General features: G+C 37.4%; 1 protein-coding gene across 2 annotated transcripts in view; it reads left to right on the top strand.

Moving 5' to 3' along the window:
• GTF2E2 (general transcription factor IIE subunit 2) overlaps nt 1-21,930 on the top strand; it is an 84,745-nt gene that overhangs the window by 18,751 nt on the left and 44,064 nt on the right. For both annotated transcript variants that reach the window (XR_005216039.1, XM_037831295.1), the window contains exons 3-5: nt 2,139-2,230; nt 14,830-14,937; nt 16,567-16,749. Coding sequence is in view for 1 of the 2 variants with exons in the window: in XM_037831295.1 (XP_037687223.1) it covers nt 2,139-2,230; nt 14,830-14,937; nt 16,567-16,749 (383 nt within the window). In the remaining variant the exon portion in view is untranslated. The remainder of the gene's footprint in view (nt 1-2,138; nt 2,231-14,829; nt 14,938-16,566; nt 16,750-21,930) is intronic.

Here is a 21,930-nt window from a genome sequence, read left to right as displayed (position 1 = left end):
AAATAAAATTGTAGTGGTTCATAATTGACAAATTGTATTAGTTTGCTAGGGTTGCTGTAACAATTTACCACAAACTTCCTGGCTTACAAGGACAGAAATTTATCCTCTCCCAGTTCAGGAGGCTACACGTCTGAAATCAAGGTATTAGCAGGGCCACGCTCTCTCTAAAGATCTTGGGGAAGAATCCTTCCTTGCTTCTTCTTGCTTCAGGTGACCCCAGGCATTCCTTGGCTTGTGGCAGCATAACTCTGACTTCAGGTGGCCTTCTTTCTTGTGTGTCTCCTTTGTGTGTCTTTATCCAAATCTCCCTCTCCTTTCCCTTATAAAGACACTAGTTTTTGGAATTAGGGTCCACTCTAATCCAGTATGACCTCGTCTTAACTTGATTTGTAAAGACCCTCTAGCCAAATAAGGTCACATTCACAGTTACTGGAGTTAGGACTTGAGCCCATCTTTTTGGGGGACACAATTCAACCCACTACACCAATTGTATGGTACTTGCCTTAACAGATTGCCTTCCCTTTTTCATAGTCTTACCAGTTTTTGTATACAGTAGTGTAGGATAAATTTATGTTATTTTACTAAATTTAAACAAGGAAACACTAAATGTGCATTTGTGAATTTCTGGACTTTGACAAAATCATCAGTTTCAGATAGAATAATCGTGAAAAGGCTGCTTAATGGTTCCCATACAGGGCAGTATAAAAAAAGGTTTGCAGCTGGATTTGAATCTATGCTCTGCTATCCCCTCAGTTTTCTTATGTTTAAAAGGGGATACTAATATCTCCTAAGTAGGATTTTTGGTAGGGATCAGATGAGGAAAACATTTAGCATGCTGCTAAAGCACATAGTAAGTGTTTAATAAATGTTAGTTACTATTATAGTAAGTTTCTTGAGTACTTTGGGAATGTAGACCACAGAGGTAGTATTTCATAAGTGAACTAATGAATGTGAAAGCACTTGGTATAACTTGTAAGGCATTCTTAATATTATGGTTTATATTTTAAGAAACATAGTAAAGTAGACTTTAATGTGCCAATCAAGTTATTGTCAACATTGTAACAAAGTTATATTTTAAAGGGAAAGTGCATGTAAAGTTTTGTTATGGTCTCCAAAAAGCATACTCAATAAAGCCTTTTCACTAACTAATCTCAGAGGAGTATTATGATGCCATCTAGAAGATGTTCTTTTGGATTTCTGACAATTGTTACATTTGACTTGTGGTTGCTCTAATGTATTCTTTTGTTTAAATTATTACCAAGCTGGTGCCAGAGATTGATCTTCCCATCTCCCTTTTATTCAACCTATTCCTTTGTGGATCAGCCACATGGGAACTTTATAATATCTGATCTGATGCCTTGCATATAGGACTTCTGAAATGTTTTTACTGTTCTTGCCTATGACAAATGGAATTCATCGGTGATGCTTCGGTTGCATTAGGGTTTCTATATCAAAGTAAGGAGCAAAATGATAGGTGTTCCAAAGCAAATTATCTTCCATATCTGTTTCTCGACTCCAGATCTAGAGAGAGAGAGAGGTTTTCTCAAAGTGGGAGGTCAATGTTGTCACCCTTTTTAAGAATCCATGTTTATGCAGTGGTGCTGTCAGTATTTTTTATTCCTAATTTATCTTTGAAATTAACTTTAAAATAGTTATGGTATCATTCTTTCTATTAATTCCCATTAATTTCTTTTAAACTGGCAAGCAGAAATTGATGTAAGAGGTGAGAAGTTGAATTTTTAATCCCTTAGAAGTTTGTGGTTTTAAATCTGTTAGAAAAGCCCTATGGATCAGACTGAGATTTGTATTCCCTCCTTGTTTGAAAAGCCATCTTCTAATTATAGGGGAAGTCTAATCAGAATTAAGAGTGAGTTAAAGATATTTATAAAAGAAATATATTTTAATACTTCTGAATTATTTATACTTTGTTCTTGCTCTTAGTGAGAAAATTGATAGTTTATTGTACGTACAAGAGATTTTGTATTTTTCACCAAAATTTTACAGGGTGGAATTCTTTAGATGGAAAAACTGAAATAAGAACTACTTTACCAGATTTAAAGTAATCTTAGATGCTTGAAAGTCTTAACCACATCTAATATAAAAATATGTTACAATTATTTTTTAAACCTCATTTCCAGATCATAGCAATGGATCATTTAACTTGAAAGCTCTATCAGGAAGCTCTGGATATAAATTTGGAGTTCTTGCTAAGATTGTGAATTACATGAAGGTAAGTTCTTTTCTTAAATAACAAAAATTCTATTTAACATTTTGATAAAGCAAGGGGATTTTCAGAAGTTAAATTTGTATACACATTCAAAATTTGTCAAATCACATATTTGAAATATTTGCAGTTTATTGGGTGTGAATTCTGTGTCCTTAAAGCTGTAAAAAAAAAAGTATTTAGTGCATCAAGCTTTGGATATTACTATTAAATTGGTATTGCTGTCAGCCACATACGTATATTTAATTGATATTCATTCAAGTATACAGTTTCTTTTTTAATTCATTTTTTATTCTGAAATTTAACATATATACAGAACAGTGATAACTTTCAAAGTACAATTTAACAAGTAGTTAGCAAATTTCAAAAAATGTTATGGATTACAGTTCCACAGTTTCAGTTATGTCCTGTATGTGTCTGTGTGTGTGTGTGTGTGTGTGTGTGTGTGTATGTAACATGTATACAGAAAGATGATAACTTTCAAAGTACGATTTAACAAGTAGTTGTATAGTTAATTGCAAAGAATATTATGGGTTACAGTTCCACAGTTTCAGTTTTTTCTTATTGTGAAATATTTTTCTTATTGTGAAATATAAGACGTATACAGAAGCCAGCTGCCTTGGCTGCCATTGGGCGTGCACTTGTCACTGCCGGGACGCTTCCAGTCCCATCCCAGAAGTGGGTGAAGCCATAGCTCCGCTTTCCGCAGTCTGGAAGGGTCTCTCTGCCCTCAGTCTCCCTGTGATGCTCTAGGGCATATATTAGTCTCCTGATTATACCAATGTAAAAGCAGACTCCTCAAGATTCTGACCAGGGTCACAAAACTAGGAAGAGACAGAACTCAGACTTCAAAAAAAGGCTTGTAACTAATTAACTGCTTCTTCCACACTCCAGCTGGTAGATGAAACAGAACCTTTGACTTTATGTTCTAAGACTCATAGGACTGACACACTCAGGCAAAGGCCAGAATAAAATTAGTATTAAACGTGGAATAAAAGCAGAACCACTAGACTTGAATAATCTGTGATGATTTAGTGTCAAAACACTGCCCAAAATGGACAGGCCATTTTGGATGTAGCAAACTAACTCAATTTGATAGTTTCATCTGGAAAGTATGAGTAATGCTAAGTGAAAAAATAAGTGGGAGTTCAAAACTTATACCAGGAGTATTGAGCAGCAGTTCCTGTTCCTATAAGGTCTGTACATGGCAGCCTTTGATATCTTAAGATTGTAAAACAGATCCAGCATGCAGAAAAGAAATGTTTTGTTCTGGTTGTAGTAGTTTAAGAAAGTGAGCCAAGACCCCATATTGTATGGTTCTGTTTGTATGAAATGTCCAGAATAGGCAAAGCCATAGGGACAGAAAGCAGATTTCAGTGATTGACTGGAGATGGGGGAGTGAGGAAGGGAAAGTGACTGCTTCTGTTTTGGTGTGATGCAAATGTTCTAAAATTGATTGTGGTGATGGTTGCACAGCTCTGAATATACTAAAAACTGTTGAATTCTGTACTTTAAATGGGTGAGCTGTATGGTATATGAATTAGATCTCAATAAAGCTGTTACCAAAAAAAAAAAAAAAAGATATATACAGAAAGGTGATAACTTTCAAAGTTCAGTTTAACAGGTAGCTGTAGAGCAAATTTCAAAGAATGTTATGGGTTACAATTTCACAATTTCAGTTATTTCTTTATTGTGATACATAACATATATACAGAAAGGTGATAACTTCCAATGTATGATTTAACAAGTAGTTATATAGATAATTTCAAAGAATGTTATGGGTTACAGTTCCACAATTTCAGTTATTTCCTTATGGTGAAATATAAGATATATACAGAAAGCTGATGTCTTTCAAAATACAATTTAATGAGTAGCTATAGAGCAAATTTCAAAGAATGTTATGGGTTACAGCTCCACCATTTCAGTTATTTCCTTCTAGCTATTCTTAAACCCTAGCATCTAAAAAAATACATATATATATATATTTTTATATAAAGAGTCAGTATTCGGAATTCTTTGTTAAATCCTATCTTGTCTCTTGCTATCTCTTACTCTTGTTTAATCACTTTTCTCGATCTTCAGGGGTGTCTATGCAGTGACCACCCTAACTTATTCATGTGAAAAAGGGGTGTTAGCTTCATGGGGAAGGGAACTGCATCTGGTTGATGTTCTTAAAGAGGCTGTTGCCTCTGGGTATTAGGACTTGTCTGGCATGGGAACACTCTTGTGGATTTAAGTTTCTGAAAAATAAACTTTTAGTGAGTGAAATTTTTATAGAGTTTCAGACAGGGACCTAGGTATCTTGGGACTACTTTTGGTTAGGGCTTGGCATACTGTGGCCATTTGGGATATCTGGATGGAGCTTGCCTAAGAGTAACTTCCAAGATAGCCTCTCTACTCTATTTGAAGTCTCTTAGCCACTATAACCTTATTTTGTTTCCTTTCTTTTCCCCCTGTTAATCAAGAAGGCATTTTCAGTCCCTCAAGGCCAGGGCCAGGGTCATTCCTGGGAATTGTGTGCCATGTTGCCAGGGAGATTCATTCCCCTGGGAGTCATTCCCATGTAGAGGGGAGGTTAATGAATTTATTTGCTGAGTTAGGCTTAGAGAGAAAGGCCACATCTGAACAACAGAAGAGTTTCTCTGGAGGTGCCTTTTAGGCATAATTATAGGAAGGCTTAGCCTCCCTTTTACAGCCATCAGTTTTGCAAGAGCAAGCCTCAAGATCAAGGGCTTGACTTACGAAGTAGGGGTTCCTAATTTCACATAGCAGATATTCTGTACAAGGTAAGCAATCCGTATCTCACATTATCTTCACTTAGTTGTACAATCATCATCACTCTAAATTTTAAACAATTGTCATAACATGAAACATTCCAAAACTCTTATCAGCCTCTAAGTGTTCATTCCTAGTATTAGTGTAGTACTGGTTAAGTATTCCTATTAAATAAAGTCTATAATATGTAATGGGTAGTTTTTCCATGTACCATTCTGTTGTTAACTCTTTGTACCAGTGTCATGCCTTAGAAGTGTATCATGCAAACACTTTGTAGTGGTAATCTGTGGGATATATGCCTTTAAAGAACCACTTTTGATCATATCTGCCTACATTGTGGCACTGATACTCAGAATCCCGTTAACTGATACTTAAAATCCCCCTTATAATTCCTTTCCATTCCCATACCTTTAAGTTTGCCCTCCTTATCGTGTCTGTACATATTAGGTTATCACTCCCCCTTCACTAGCTTCTGTCTAACTCTAGATCCCCTATATTCTACATGGTAAGACACTTATTTTACATTGTTCAAGGAGTTCACATTAGTGGTAACAAAGAATATCTCTCCTTTTGTGTCTGTCTTATTTCACTCAGCATTATGTCTTCAAGGTTCATCCTTGTTGCCATATGTTTCAGGGACTCGTTCTTTCTTACTGCTGCATAGTATTCCATCGTATGTATATATGACATTTTGTTTATCCATTAGACTTTTGAAGGACACTTCGATTGTTTCCATTTTTTGGCCACTTATGAACAATGCTGCTGTGAACATGGGTGTGCAAATGTCTGTTTGTGTGACTGCTTTCAGATCTTCTGGGTATATACCAAGAAGTGGAATTGCCGGATCGTAGAGTAACTCGTTGTCTAGTTTTCTGAGGAACCACCAAACTGGCTTCCTCAGCGGCTGTATCATAATGCATTCCCACAAGCAATGAATAAGAGTTCTAATTTCTCAACATCCTCTCCAGCATTTATAGTTTCCTGTTTGTTTAATGGCAGCAATTCTTACTGGTGTGAGATGATATCTCATTATGGTTTTGATTTGTGTTTCCCTAATAGCTAGTGAAGATGAATGTTTTTTTATGTGTTTTTTAGCCATTTGTATTTCCTCTTCAGAAAAATGTCTTTTCATATCTTTTGCCCATTTTATAAATGGTCTGTTTGTATTATTGTTGAGTTGTAGGATTTCTTTATATAGATGCAAGATATCAGTCTCTTATCAGATATATGGTTTCCAAATATTTTCTCCCATTGTGTTGGCTGCCTTTTCACCTTTTTGACAATTCCTTTGTGGTACAGAAGCTTTTGATTTTGAGGAGTTCCCATATATCTATTTTTTCTTTTGTTGCTTTTTCTTTGGGTATAAAGTCTAAGAAGCCACCTTCTAATACTAGGTCTTTTTTTTTTTTTTTTTTTTTTTATTAAGTTTTATTGAAATATATTCACAAACCATACAGTCATCCGTGGTATACAATCAACTGTTCACAGTATGATCATATAGTTATGCGTTCATCACCACAATCTATTTCTGAACATTTTCCTTACATCAGAAAGAATCAGAATAAGAATAAAAAATAAAAGTGAAAAGAGAATACCCAAACCATCCCCCCATCCCACCCTATTTGTCATTTAGTTTTTACTCTCATTTTTCTACTGATTTTTTTTCAATTTTTTAACTTTGTTTATCAAAAAATTAAAAACAAACAGGCAAACAACAACCAAAAAAACCCCACAACATTTCAAACAAAGCAATGGATTAAGGAAAACAAATAACCTAAAATAACTACTTTGCTTCCAATATGTTCCTACCATACCCCAAGAAAATTAATAAACCATGTCCAAACAGAGGAGTAAGAAAAACAAATAATCTAAAATAACTACATTGCTTCCAACATGTTCCTACCATACCCCAAGAAAATTAACAACCCCCTAAGAAAACAAAGGAATAAGAGAAAAAAAAAACCCTAAAATAACTCTGTTGCTTCCAACATGATCTTACTATATCCAAGAAAGTTTACAAACCATAATCATTCCTGAGCATTCCCATAACATTGAGATTACCCTCCATAGTTTCTCTGTTCTTATTAGATTATCATTCCCCCTCCACTAATTGGTATCTCTAGGTCCCCTACATTCTACAGTATAAAACATTGTACATTTTTCACAGAATTCACATTAGTGGTAACATACAATATCTCTCTTTTTGTGCCTGGCTTATTTTGCTCAGCATTATGTCTTTTTTTTTTAATCTTCATTTTATTGAGATATATTCATATACCACGCAGTCATACAAAACAAATCGTACTTTCGATTGTTCACAGTACCATTACATAGTTGTACATTCATCACCCAAATCAATCCCTGACACCTTCATTAGCACACACACAAGAATAACAAGAATAATAATTAGAGTGAAAAAGAGCAATTGAAGTAAAAAAGAACACTGGGTACCTTTGTCTGTTTGTTTCCTTCCCCTATTTTTCTACTCATCCATCCATAAACTAGACAAAGTGGAGTGTGGTCCTTATGGCTTTCCCAATCCCCTTGTCACCCCTCATAAGCTACATTTTTATACAACTGTCTTCGAGATTCATGGGTTCTGGGTTGTAGTTTGATAGTTTCAGGTATCCACCACCCGCTACCCCAATTCTTTAGAACCTAAAAAGGGTTGTCTAAAGTGTGCGTAAGAGTGCCCACCAGAGTGACCTCTCGGCTCCTTTTGGATTCTCTCTGCCACTGAAGCTTATTTCATTTCCTTTCACATCCCCCTTTTGGTCAAGAAGATGTTCTCCGTCCCACGATGCCAGGTCTACATTCCTCCCCGGGAGTCATATTCCACGTTGCCAGGGAGATTCACTCCCCTGGGTGTCTGATCCCATGTAGGGGGGAGGGCAGTGATTTCACCTTTCAAGTTGGCTTAGCTAGAGAGACAGGGCCACATCTGAGCAACAAAGAGGCATTCGGGAGGAGGCTCTTAGGCACAACCATAGGGAGGCCTAGCCTCTCCTTTGCAGCAACCGTCTTCCCAAGGGTAAAACCTGTGGTAGAGGGCTCAACCCATCAAACCACCAGTCCCCTATGTCTGTGGTCATGTTAGCAACCATGGAGGTGGGGTAGGCGAATACCCCTGCATTCTCCACAGGCTCCTCAAGGGGGCACTGCATCTTTTTTTTTTCCTTGTTTTTTTTTTTTTTTTTTTTAACTTTCCCTTCTTTTTTAAATCAACTGTATGAAAAAAAAAGTTAAAAAGAAAACAAACATACAATAAAAGAACATTTCAAAGAGACCATAACAAGGGAGTAAGAAAAAGACAACTAACTTAAGATAACTGTTTAACTTCCAACATGTTCCTGCTTTACCCCAAGAAAGTTACCTAATATAGCAACATTTCTGTGAACTTGTTCCTACTATATCCATCAGAAATTAACAGACCATAGTCATTCCTGGGCATCCCCAGAACGTTAAATAGCTTATCTGTTCTTCTTGGATTATTGTTCCCCCTTCCTTAATTGCTGTCTATTGCTAGTTCCCCTACATTCTACATTATAAACCATTTGTTTTACATTTTTCAAAGTTCACATTAGTGGTAGCATATAATATTTCTCTTTTTGTGCCTGGCTTATTTCGCTCAGCATTATGTCTTCAAGGTTCATCCATGTTGTCATATGTTTCACGAGATCGTTCCTTCTTACTGCCGCGTAGTATTCCATCGTGTGTATATACCACATTTTATTTATCCACTCATCTGTTGAAGGACATTTAGGTTGTTTCCATCTCTTGGCAATTGTGAATAATGCTGCTATGAACATTGGCGTGCAGATATCTGTTCGTGTCACAGGGCAGGACTTTTATTTGGAAAATCTCTCAGCATTTGTTTGTCTGTGAAAAACTTAAGCGCTCCCTCAAATTTGAAGGAGAGCTTTGCTGGATAAATTATTCTTGGTTGGAAATTTTTCTCTCTCAGAATTTTAAGTATGTCATGCCACTGCCTTCTCGCCTCCATGGTGGCTGCTGAGTAGTCACTACTTAGTCTTATTTTTCCTTTGTATATGGTGAATTGCTTTTCTCTTGCTGCTTTCAGAACTTGTTCCTTGTCTTCAGTATTTGACAGTCTGATGAGAATATGTCTCTGAATGGGTTTATTTGGATTTATTCTCTTTGGAGTTGGCTGGGCATTTATGCTTTGTATATTTATATTGTGTAGAAGGTTTGGGAAGTTTTCCCCAACAATTTCTTTGAATATACTTTCTAGACCTTTACCCTTCTCTTCCCCTTCTGGGACACCATTGAGTCTTATATTTGGACATTTTATTTTATCATATCCCTGAGGTCCATTTCGATTTTTTTCAGTTTTTTTCCCCATTCTTTCTTTTGTTCTTTCATTTTCTGTTCTGTGGTCCTTGAGGTTGCTGATTCGTTTTTTCAGCTTCCACTAGTCTTGTACTATGAGTATCCGGAATCTTTTTAATTTGTTCAACAGTTTCTTTTACTTGCGTAAGATCATACATTTTTTTATTTACTCTTGCAGTTTCTTCTTTATGCTCATCTAGGGTCTTTGTCATGTCCTTTGTATCCTGTGCCATGCTCTCGTTGTTTGTCTTTATTTCTTTGATTAATTGCTCCAAGTACTGTGTCTCCTCTGATCTTTTGATTTGGGTGTTTGGGTTTGGGTTATCCATATCGTCTAGTTTTATCATATGCTTTAAAATTTTCTGTTGTTTTTGGCCTCTTGGCATTTGCTTTACTTGATAGGGTTCTTTAAGGATATGTAGAATTATTCAAAGACACATCTTTAATTTGTCATATCTACAGCTTGGTGGCATACCCTTTCTCTAACTAACCCTCAGGTGGCTTCTGCGAGCCACCTATTCCCCTCAAGTCAGTTCTCTCCGACTTTGTCTTTGTGGTGTATGGGGGTCTGATTCTTGTGGGGTCCAATTGGTGCACCAAGTTTGGGTGTGTTGTTGGTACTGTCCGCCCTGAATGTAGGGCGTGTGTTTGAGCGGTTAGGGAGGGAGAACTGCTTTAACAGTCAAACCTCCCAGGTGTTCCTGGAGATTTAAGGCTGTTGCAAGAGTCTAAACCTTCATTTCAGTCTCGCCAGAGATTGTCTCTGCCGCTGACCCACAAGTCTTTGGTATTGGCGTATAGTCCCTGGGATTTCCGAGTGGGTCCCACTTCCATGCCATGCCCTTCTAGGGTCTCTGCTGAGGGAACGTTGTGCTACATCACAAGTGCGCACCATCCCTCAAGGGAAGTTCTCGGCTGCCAGGCCGTGTAGGGGCGTTCCCAGCCTGCAGATGGCTGAATGGGGCGTGCTGATTTCCCCCTTTTCACGCAGCTCTGCCTTCCCAGCTCCAGGACAATTAGCCGTGGGTGCTGAAAGGCTATTGTCCGTGCTCAGTATTGTGGCATTTTATGTGTGTTGCTGGAAACACTTGCTGTCACACTGGGTTTTTTGGCACGGCTCTGGGCTGTGGCTCCGGCGCCGGGCAGGAGTGTTTCCAGCCCACCTGGAAGATGGCTACAAGGAGCTTGGTTTTTTTCCCCTTTTGGGGAATTAGCTAATTAGACAATTAGCTGCAGGTGCACGAAAGGCTGTCTTCCATGCCAGATATTGAGGTGTTTGCACATCCCGTTCCCGCCGCGCTTCACTGTGCGGTTCTCGCTGCCGTATCTGCAGCTGCTTTTGGGTTTTTTTAAAAAAGAACTAGTCTGCCTCCAAACACCAACCCTCAGTTTCCCCTCACTGCAGCATGGCTGCCAGATATTCAGTGGCTTACTCACTCGTTTCAGAATGCAGACTCCTGGTTTCACCAAGTGCATGGTCCCTGTGGATTTAGCAGACCTTGTCCAGCTGCAGCATTGTTGGAACTGGTGTTCTGGGTCACTTTCTGGCTTTTATCTAGTATTTTTCACGGAGGTGTTTTTTTGCCCTATCTCTCCTAGCCGCCATCTTTGGTTCTCTCTGTCATGACTTCTTGATAATACTGGAAGTAATACTTAGTACAGTAAGGCAATAAAAAAGTAAAAGATATAAAAATTCTAAAGGAAGAAGTAGAACTGTAGATGACATGATTAAGTACATTGAAAAGCCAAAAGAGTATACCAGCTATCAGAAAAGTGAATTTAGTAAGGTTGCTATATACTACATCAATACACAAAAATCAGTTTCTATGACTTGCAAGAAAAATTAGAAAATGAAATAAAAAATACCAGAGGAGTACACCAGAATTCATAAGTAACTAGTTATAAATTTAACAAAGATGTGTAATACCTCTTCGTTGAAGACAAAATCAAGTCCTTAACTTTAGAGTATTTTTTTTCCTTCTTAGTACAGTCATCCTAGGAACAGCACATGCGGGCTGTTGCTGAGGGAATAGGTGCTTTATTTGGTGTGGGGGTGGAGCGGGCAGGGGATAAGGAAGGTTGATGGGAACAGTTCTGGCTTCCTCTGACAGTGGGAGGTATGTGTGGAGTTCTCTTACCAGGCTCTGGTCCACATGGGAAGATACTGGTCAGTCACAAAGTCATGGGAGTGTCGCACAAGCCTGGCTGTATACCCAGGAACCACACAGAAGCCTGGGGCAGGTCCCCTGCGCATTCATCATTAAACTATACATGATGAGGTTGTATCTGAGTTAATTAAAAAAGTGTTGTATTATGTACACAGATTTGAAAACTCACAAAATTGTCATCCATGTATCACAAGTTGCTAGGACAAATATTTTCAGTTATTTTCAAAAGGGTTAATATTTTTAAAGCACGTATGCTACTTTCCTTGGCAAGACTCATGAAGAGACCAAGCAGCCCAGCCCCACTTGAGCCACGAGAGGTCTTGAGCCATGAATGGCCTCAGCCAAGGGACATGGCCCAGGTTTCAGGCATGGAGCCAGCCCACAGTGCAGAACAGATGCTGAAACACAACAAAGGGGAGATGTCTTTGACTAAAACTTTGGCATTAAAAAAAAAAAAAAAAGGCAAACAGGGTGGAACATGCAGTCCCCCAGCCAGGTGGGGGCAGAATGGGGATATGGGTGACTCCAAAGATAGACTGCAGGAGGGGTGAGAACCAGGCCTGGGAATGTACCTGAGTGGTAGAAAGCTGAGTTTCAACCAGCTGGGTGTACCTACTAGGTCTGGCAGGGAGCACGTGCCAAGAAGGGAATGGGGAAGGCAGGTGGGTCACCCTGGCCACAGTAACTAAAGTGGATGTAGTGCAAACATCAGAACCAAGTATGATGGACATGATACCTTCTCGCTTTAAGTATCATGTGGCAATGTGGTCCAGAGGCAGAATGCCTTTTCCTCATCTGAGTGCCTGTGTCCTCAGCCATAGAAAGAACCCAGGTTTTCCCAGTATGTGGGGAACAGAGTTGCCAGAAGGAGACAGGACCCTGCCTCCTTATTTGTCAGCTGAGAGCTCCTGGGTCCAGGTATCTCTCTATAAAGAGAGTTTGTGCTTCTCTTTTTAGCCTGGCACTTGCAGGCTGAAGACAGAGGGAAATCTGGGCCCCTACACTGCACAGCAGAGCACCTAGCCCAAGCCCCACTTCAGAGTATCACAGCAGCCCTTCAGTACTGGCAGGGTGTCCAAGAAAACCCACGGGGGAGCACACCAAAGCCCACTGAGCAGGATATGATGCACAGTTCCCTGGGGCAGAAGACATGAGTGGTGATGTCCCTAGGGGAGCTCCACTGTTCTCAAGTGGGCACCAGGCCTAGGAGCGCTGTACATAGTCACTGAGGCAATGTGGTGGTTCTGCAGGACCTCGATATTTGGTCAATATTTGTAATGTAAAATTGCTAATTATAATGGGTATTTATTAACTTACAATTTACAGTTCTGAGGCTGTGAAAATGTCCCAATTAAGATAACAATGGGATGATACCTTCTCTGAAGACAGGCAACCGGCATCTGGGGCTCCTCTGTCACATGGGAAGGCACGTGGCAAGTGTGCTAGACCTTCTCTCCCAGGTTTTGTTGCTTCCAGCTTCTGGTTTTGGTGGCTTCCTTTCAGCTTCTCTGGGGCTTCTCTGAGTTCTCTGGGCTTTTTCTGTGTGTCCTTTATCCTCTTATAAAGGACTCCAAAAAGGGAATTAAGACCCACCTTGAATGGGGTTGGTCACATCTCAGTTGAAATAACCTTTTCCTGTAATAGGTCTGCACCCACAGGAATGGATTATGAAAAGAACTTGACCTTTTCTGGGGTACATCACAGCTTCAAACCTCCACACATGCTTTATAAATGGAAATTTTAGATTAAAAATTTCATGTAAAGTTTGTAAATAATCATCTAAATGGATTGGCTTTTATACCCCTAAGGTACGTACTTTGGAGACCACTGTGCTGTGTTACAGCTGTCCTTCCATTTTCTCTATATTCTAGCCATCTTTCAAAGTTTTGCCCACATCCATTCCAGCCTTCTTTTTCGTCTTCTCTCACTGTATCTGCCTTTTTGACAGATAATTGTATACCTGACCTTTGTTTGCGTGTGTTTTAGCATTTCTCCTCTGTGGGAGATTTTGAAAGGCAAGAGAAGTACTTTATATGTCATTGTATGACTCAGGGCAGTGCTCTGGGCACATAGCAGTCACTAAACATTTGAATGAGTAAGTGAATGAATTAACAACAGATGCTAAATAAATGGCTTGTATGTGTTATGTCACACTTTGTCTTTCTCTGCTTTCTATATATACCCTTTATGAAATGGTTATTCAAGTTTTCCAGTGGACTGATTGAAGCTTAGAGAGGTTCAGTAACAGCCCACAGTAATGGAGCTTGGAACCTGGGATTTTTCTTCATTTTTAAAAATTGTTTTTGTTTTGATTAAGTAATACGTCTCTTGGTATAAAAGGTAAAATAATATAAAATGTATAAATGATGAAGTCTTCTCACTTCTATACCTATTCATATTCACTCCTTCCCTGTTTCTTGTAAGTAACTTCTTTTTATTAGTTTCTTGTGACTGTTTCCAGTGCTTCTTTATGCAGAAAAAAACAAAATACAAATATATATTGTTTCTGCCCTTTCCTACTCAAAAGGTTACATACTACGTTTTTTGAACTTAAAAATTTGTCCTGAGGTCTTTCCAAATTAGCATCTAGAGAACATCCTCATTTTCTTTTTAATATCGTAGAGTAGCATTGATGACTTCAGTTTATTAAATCAGTCCTGTATTGATGGCCACTTTGGTTATTTCTGATATTTTGCTATTACAAACAATGCTGCAGTGACCTTATATATGTCATTTTTTTATGTTGTGTTGGTATTTCTATAGGACAGATTCCTTGAAATGGGGTTGTTGGGTTAAGGGTAGATGGATTTATATTGCCAAACTGTCCTCCCTAAGGGTTGTACCACTTGGACTCATACCCAGCAATTGTGTGAAAGGGCCTGTTTCCTTACAGCTTCACCCATGAGATTGCCTGGGTGTTTGTCAGTCTAATAGATGACTACTAACTGGTGAAAGTTGAGTATCTTTTCATATGTCTAAGGTCACTGCATTTCTTTTTCTGTAATCTGTCTTTTCCTATCTTTCAGCCAATTTCATGTTGAGTTCTCAGAGCTCTTAAAATATTATGAAGATTACCTTTTTGTGATAAGAATTGCAAATATTTTTTTCCAGTTTATCATTTGCTTTTATAGAGCTGGGACTTTGAACTCAGTTCTGTTTGATTTCATGGTCTAAGCTCTTTCTCTCTATAATTGTACTGTCTCAAATGATACATTTTCTACGTTCTTGAAAAGATTCATTTATGTGTAACTATTATTTTGTGCATCTAGCTTTTAAAAACAGTTTTCTAATAACTGTTTCTTCCCTCAATAGACACGGCATCAGCGAGGAGATACACATCCTCTAACTTTAGAAGAAATTTTGGATGAAACACAGCATTTAGATATTGGGCTCAAGCAGAAACAGTGGTTAATGACTGAGGTAAGAATAGGCTAAAAATGTTGTAAAAGACTATTAGTTGAGTATCATGATGTCTTTTCTATAAGCAGATACTTTTTATTATGTGGAAAGCTGATAATGATTTTTACTTTTTCCTAAAAGAAATGGGGTAGCATCTTTATTTTTGTTTTTTAAGCATACATGTTTACAAAATTGTTTGATTTGTTGGTTTTCACATAATTTTGTGTATCTATTTATTTAAAAGTGTTAAAGACCTTAAGATAAAAGTTGTAAAGAAATCAGTCATTGTACCAGTTCCACTTAAGTTTTTACAGAATAATGGATGCTTATTTTGAACTGCTAAATTTATAATTCATGTGTTTGTAAATTGTATTGTTTTTATGTATGGTTTTAGAAATTTAAAGCATGAGATACTGTAAAGATAGCAATATATTTTGTTACACTCATTACTCTCCTGACTTGATGCTATTACTGCTATGGCAGGTTATATAGAAAAGTAATCATGAACATTTGAGGAAAACAAACCCTAATCCAGTCAGTGACCATGCTAATTTGAAAATGAATAGGATTTAAAAAATTCAGATATTTTCCTCTTTTGAGTTTAAATATGAAATGATAATGAAGAGGACTACTTTCTAGGACTAGTGCTAGTTTCTAAAGACCAAATGAAAGTTGCTAAAATGTAATTCTCAATTAATTTATTTTACCAAGCAAAATTTCATTCTTGATTTTTATAATAAAAATGAACCAATTAATTGGTATCATTGTAGTTCATTATATTAGTGAAATACAAATAATGCCAATCACATTTAAGTTTTGCTGGTTTACCCAACCTTGGAATTTTATAGGTTACCAACATTAGTTAAAGATTATTTTTATTACTAAACTATTCTCCCTCCTTTTTTCTTTCTGTGTTTTTCTTTCTCCTTTCAGGGTCAGGCTGGCAGCTGTATAAGAAAATAAATAGGATTGCTCTTTCTTTAAGGGCTTTTTTTCTAGTATTAGCTGTACAACAGAACTGACCAGGGACATAATTATATTTAGTAATTCCCGCATTCCTACTCAGTTTCATTCTCAAGCTGACGTTATAGGTAAAGCTCTTACAAGCACAAATCTGGTACTTTTCAGTCGTGTCTGCACCTGCTGCTAGTACCAGTTGATAACCAGTGGGGAAGACTGACTATTGATTTGTTCTTCCCAGGATAAAATTTCTCACCAGATAATGTCAATATGTGGTAAACTGTATTTTGTTGGTAGGATAACAGTAGCCAATTTACTTTGTCTATTAATGTTAATAAGTGTTTTATTTATTCTTATGCCTTTTGTCTTCCAAAAGAATATGGGTGCAGCTTTCTTCAAAGCAGTTGCCATAAAATGGTTTATTTCTTATCCAAAGAATTTAAGTAAATAATATACATCTTTTTTTTTTTTTTTAAATAAACAGCAAGCACTGTGCCCATCTCCATGTACTGTTCTGGGATCCTGTTTATCCAATATTTTATATCTACTAGTTAGTATTCATAAGATATTTTTAGTCTGCCACTGTATTGGGTAGTATTGTATTTTTAAATAATAAGTTAGTAGAATTTTAAGAATTTGTATATGTGTTTTTCCTTTTGGAAATATATCCACATTGTGTCACTCTTACAGGCATTGGTCAACAATCCCAAAATTGAAGTAATAGATGGAAAGTATGCTTTCAAGCCCAAGTACAACTTGAAAGATAAGAAGGCCCTCCTTAGGCTACTAGATAAGCATGACCAGCGAGGCTTAGGAGGAATTCTTTTAGAAGACATAGAAGAAGGCCTGCCCAATTCCCAGAAAGCTGTCAAGGTAACCTCTCTTTCTTTTCAATTTCTTAATTATAGGCTTTGGAGATAATTGGTATACTTTTTCATCATTCTTCTGAAGGATGGTAATACCAATGGTATCCCATCATTTGTTTAACTTACATGAATTCAATTATACAGACTTTGCAAAAATAAAAAAAAGAGAGAAATTCTTTTACTCCCAGGGAAGGGAGGTCATAGCTAAAATGCAGACAGAAATAAAAAATTGAGAGTCTAACAGCTTACGTCCCAAAAACTTAAGGGCGATTTAAGGATATGTCAGGATGTTTTCAAGGGAAATTGTGACTAAAGTTGAGTTTTGCCTTAAGAATGACTTGAGAACATTTCCACAGTATTTTTTTAAAATTCAGATAATACTATGAGCTTTTCTCTTCTGCTAGTCTCACTATTAAATGGAAGTTGAGAGAGTGACAGAAAATTGAGTATCTGTGGATCTTAGACATTTTCAGCACATGTAGTTTTTAATGTTCTTTCTTCTATTTACTGACTATCAGGAGGTATAATGAAGGTCATAGGAAGGTTATGGAGATCGGGGCACCTAAGGTTATTTAAGATATGAACTCCTTCTGCTTTCAGGAAAGGCTTGGTAGTATAAAAGTAAAAAATTCAATGCAGAAATAAAACATGTAAGGATGAAATAGCAAAGAGGCCACCTAAAGGAAATAAAAGGAGTACATATTATTGGCCGTCTCAAACAAGCTAAATTTAACTCTGACTTTTTAGAAATTAAACTAAAAATTAAAATGCCTTAGGTTCGGTATCTTGTTGAGAGGGAAGCAAATATATAAATAAAATTTTATCTGCTAAGAATTTTCTTAGAAGTAAATGTAAATAAGATTAAAAAAAATAAAGTGTGGCTTTTTGTATGAAGGATACTGGTAACTTAGTGGATGTTCAAATTTGGTTGAAATTCTCTTTAAATTCAACTTTGCCTTTAAAATTCCCTGTAAAGACATAGGACAAACCATTCTATTGTGATGAAAGGTGGTGGCATTTTTACACTGAAGTGAGATATCATGGCTTGGCTTTTTTTTTTTTCTTGCATGTTTGGTAATCTACCTTAATGTTGGTACAGAACTGGGGGAACCTATGGAAACGTATACTTATCATCCCATTCAGATTTACCTTTGGCAGAGGCTGGATTGCAATCAGTTTGTATTAATGAAGGTCATAGGGAAGGTTACGGAGATTGGGGCACCTAAGGTTATTTGAGATATGAACACCATCTGCTTTCAGGAAAGACTTGGTAGTATAAAAGTAAAAAATTCATTGCAGAAATAAAACATGTAAGGATGAGATAGCAAAGAGGCCACCTGAAGGAAATAAAAGGATTACGTATTATATAATTATACCAAATTATAGTCAAATACTTATTTAAGTACTGGGTAATGCAATTTGTTAATTGAGAGGTGGCATATGGAAGAGAATGTAATGTCCTTCTGGGTTGAAGTTTTTATGCTAGACTGATAGTATCCTTGTATAGACAGCAGTACCTAAGTCAAGCTTCAGTTTTGCCTATAGTGGGTTCTGAGCCTTATCTCAAATTCATCAAATGATGGGAAGGTGAAGAAGGGCTTTTCTTATGGGACGGATGGTATGTGTAAAGACTCCAGTGGAGAAAAGTTGAAGATACAATCAGGGGAATGGGAATAAGTCATTTGTCTAATGAGGAGGATTCATGCAGTGGAGTTAGTAAGTGACAGGGCTGGAAAGGCAAGTTACCTGTAGACTTTTAATTTGAACCTTATTTTATAGACCATGGAAGCCAATTCAGTTGTTTGAGTAGGGAAATAATGAGATAAAGGTATTGTTTGAGGAAAAGGACCTGAAAGCAAGTAGTAGGGTACAGTGGGTTTGATGTGCAAGAGAATGGAGGTAGGGGACAGGGAATATTTTCATCACTTAGACACTAGGTGATAGGTAATGTAGGCAATATTGAGATCAAAGATGTGGCAGAACTATTTGGATATGAAGCTCTTTTTTTTTTTTTTTTTTATTTTATTTTTTTTATTTATTTATTTATTTATTTTTATTTTTTTTTATCATCATTTTATTGAGATATATTCACATACCACGCAGTCATACAAAACAAATTGTACTTTCGATTGTTTACATTACCATTACATAGTTGTACATTCATCACCTAAATCAATCCCTGACACCTTCATTAGCACACACACAAAAATAACAAGAATAATAATTAGAGTGAAAAAAAGCAATTGAAGTAAAAAAGAACACTGGGTACCTTTGTCTGTTTGTTTGCTTCCCCTACTTTTCTACACATCGATCCATAAACTAGACAAAGTGGAGTTTGGTCCTTATGGCATTCCCAATCCCACTTTCACCCCTCATAAGCTACATTTTTTTTTTTTTTTAAAATAGTTACCAATTTATTAAAATGCAAATTTGTAATATATGTGCTTTTTATTAACACATTAATTTAAAAACTCTGGTGGCTAGTCTAATAGCTAACATAATTTAAAAGTAGCGATGAGCCTAAATGACATTTTTTTTTTTTTTTTTTTTAATCATCATTTTATTGAGATACATTCACATACCACGCAGTCATACAAAACAAATTGTACTTTCGATTGTTTACAGTACCATTACATAGTTGTACATTCATCACCTAAATCAATCCCTGACACCTTCATTAGCACACACACAAAAATAACAAGAATAATAATTAGAGTGAAAAAGAGCAATTGAAGTAAAAAAGAACACTAGGTACCTTTGTCTGTTTGTTTGCTTCCCCTACTTTTCTACACATCGATCCATAAACTAGACAAAGTGGAGTTTGGTCCTTATGGCGTTCCCAATCCCCTTGTCACCCCTCATAAGCTACATTTTTATACAACTGTCTTCGAGATTCATGGGTTCTGGGTTGTAGTTTAATAGTTTCAGGTATCCACCACCAGCTACCCCAATTCTTTAGAACCTAAAAAAGGTTGTCTAAAGTGTGCGTAAGAGTGCCCACCAGAGTGATCTCTCGGCTCGTTTTGGAATCTCTCTGCCACTGAAGCTTATTTCATTTCCTTTCACATCCCCCTTTTGGTCAAGAAGATGTTCTCCATCCCACGATGCCGGGTCTACATTCCTCCCCGGGAGTCATATTCCACGTTGCCAGGGAGATTCACTTCCCTGGGTGTCTGATCCCACGTAGGGGGGAGGGCAGTGATTTCACCTTTCAAGTTGGCTTAGCCAGAGAGAGAGGGCCACATCTGAGCAACAAAGAGGCATTCAGGAGGAGACTCTTAGGCACAAATACAGGGAGGCCTAGCCTCTCCTTTGCAGCAACCGTCTTCCCAAGGGTAAAACTTATGGTAGAGGGCTCAACCCATCAAACCACCAGTCCCCTATGTCTGTGGTCATGTTAGCAACCATGGAGGTGGGGTAGGCGAATACCCCTGCATTCTCCACAGGCTCCTCAAGGGGGCACTACATCTTTTTTTTTTTTTTTTTTCCTTGTTTGTCTTTTTTCTTTTTTTTTTTTTTTTTTTTTTTTAACTTTCCCTTCTTTTTTCAAATCAACTGTATGAAAAAAAAAGTTAAAAAGAAAACAAACATACAATACAAGAACATTTCAAAGAGACCATAGCAAGGGAGTAAGAAAAAGACAACTAACCTAAGATAACTGCTTAACTTCCAACATGTTCCTACTTTACCCCAAGAAAGTTACATACTATAGCAACATTTCAGTGAACTTGTTCCTACTACATCCATCAGAAATTAACAGACCATAGTCATTCCTGGGCATCCCCAGAACGTTAAATAGCTTATCTGTTCTTCTTGGATTATTGTTCCCCCTTCCTTAATTGCTGTCTATTGCTAGTTCCCCTACATTCTACATTATAAACCATTTGTTTTACATTTTTCAAAGTTCACATTAGTGGTAGCATATAATATTTCTCTTTCTGTGCCTGGCTTATTTCGCTCAGCATTATGTCTTCAAGGTTCATCCATGTTGTCATATGTTTCACGAGATCGTTCCTTCTTACTGCCGCGTAGTATTCCATCGTGTGTATATACCACATTTTATTTATCCACTCATCTGTTGAAGGACATTTGGGTTGTTTCCATCTCTTGGCAATTGTGAATAATGCTGCTATGAACATTGGCGTGCAGATATCTGTTCGTGTCACTGCTTTCCGATCTTCCGGGTATATACCGAGAAGTGCAATCGCTGGATCGAATGATAACTCTATATCTAGTTTTCTAAGGAACTGCCAGACTGACTTCCAGAGTGGCTGAACCATTATACAGTCCCACCAACAGTGAATAAGAGTTCCAATTTCTCCACATCCCCTCCAGCATTTGTAGTTTCCTGTTTGTTTAATGGCAGCCATTCTAACCGGTGTTAGATGGTATCTCATTGTGGTCTTAATTTGCATCTCTCTAATAGCTAGTGAAGCTGAACATTTTTTCATGTGTTTCTTGGCCATTTGTATTTCCTCTTCAGAGAACTGTCTTTTCATATCTTTTGCCCATTTTATAATTGGGCTGTCTGTACTATTGTCATTGAGTTGTAGGATTTCTTTATATATGCAAGATATCAGTCTTTTGTCAGATACATGGTTTCCAAAAATTTTTTCCCATTGAGTTGGCTGCCTCTTTACCTTTTTGAGAAATTCCTTTGAGGTGCAGAAACTTCTAAGCTTGAGGAGTTCCCATTTATCTATTTTCTCTTTTGTTGCTTGTGCTTTGGGTGTAAAGTGTAGGAAGTGGCCGCCTAATACAAGGTCTTGAAGATGTTTTCCTACATTATCTTCTAGGAGTTTTATGGTACTTTCTTTTATATTGAGATCTTTGGTCCATTTTGAGTTAATTTTTGTGTAGGGGGTGAGGTAGGGGTCCTCTTTCATTCTTTTGGATATGGATATCCAACTCTCCCAGCCCCATTTGTTGAAAAGACCATTATGGCTCAGTTCAGTGACTTTGGGGGCCTTATCAAAGATCAGTCGGCCATAGATCTGAGGGTCTATCTCTGAATTCTCAATTCGATTCCATTGATCTATATGTCTATCTTTGTGCCAGTACCATGCTGTTTTGGCAACTGTGGCTTTATAATAAGCTTCAAAGTCAGGGAGTGTAAGTCCTCCCACTTCGTTTTTCTTTTTTAGAGTGTCTTTAGCAATTCGAGGCATCTTCCCTTTCCAAATAAATT

Source organism: Choloepus didactylus, chromosome 3 (genome assembly GCF_015220235.1).
Source record: "Choloepus didactylus isolate mChoDid1 chromosome 3, mChoDid1.pri, whole genome shotgun sequence".
Lineage (NCBI taxonomy): Eukaryota > Metazoa > Chordata > Mammalia > Pilosa > Megalonychidae > Choloepus > Choloepus didactylus.
This window is presented reverse-complemented; position numbering and strand designations above follow the sequence as displayed.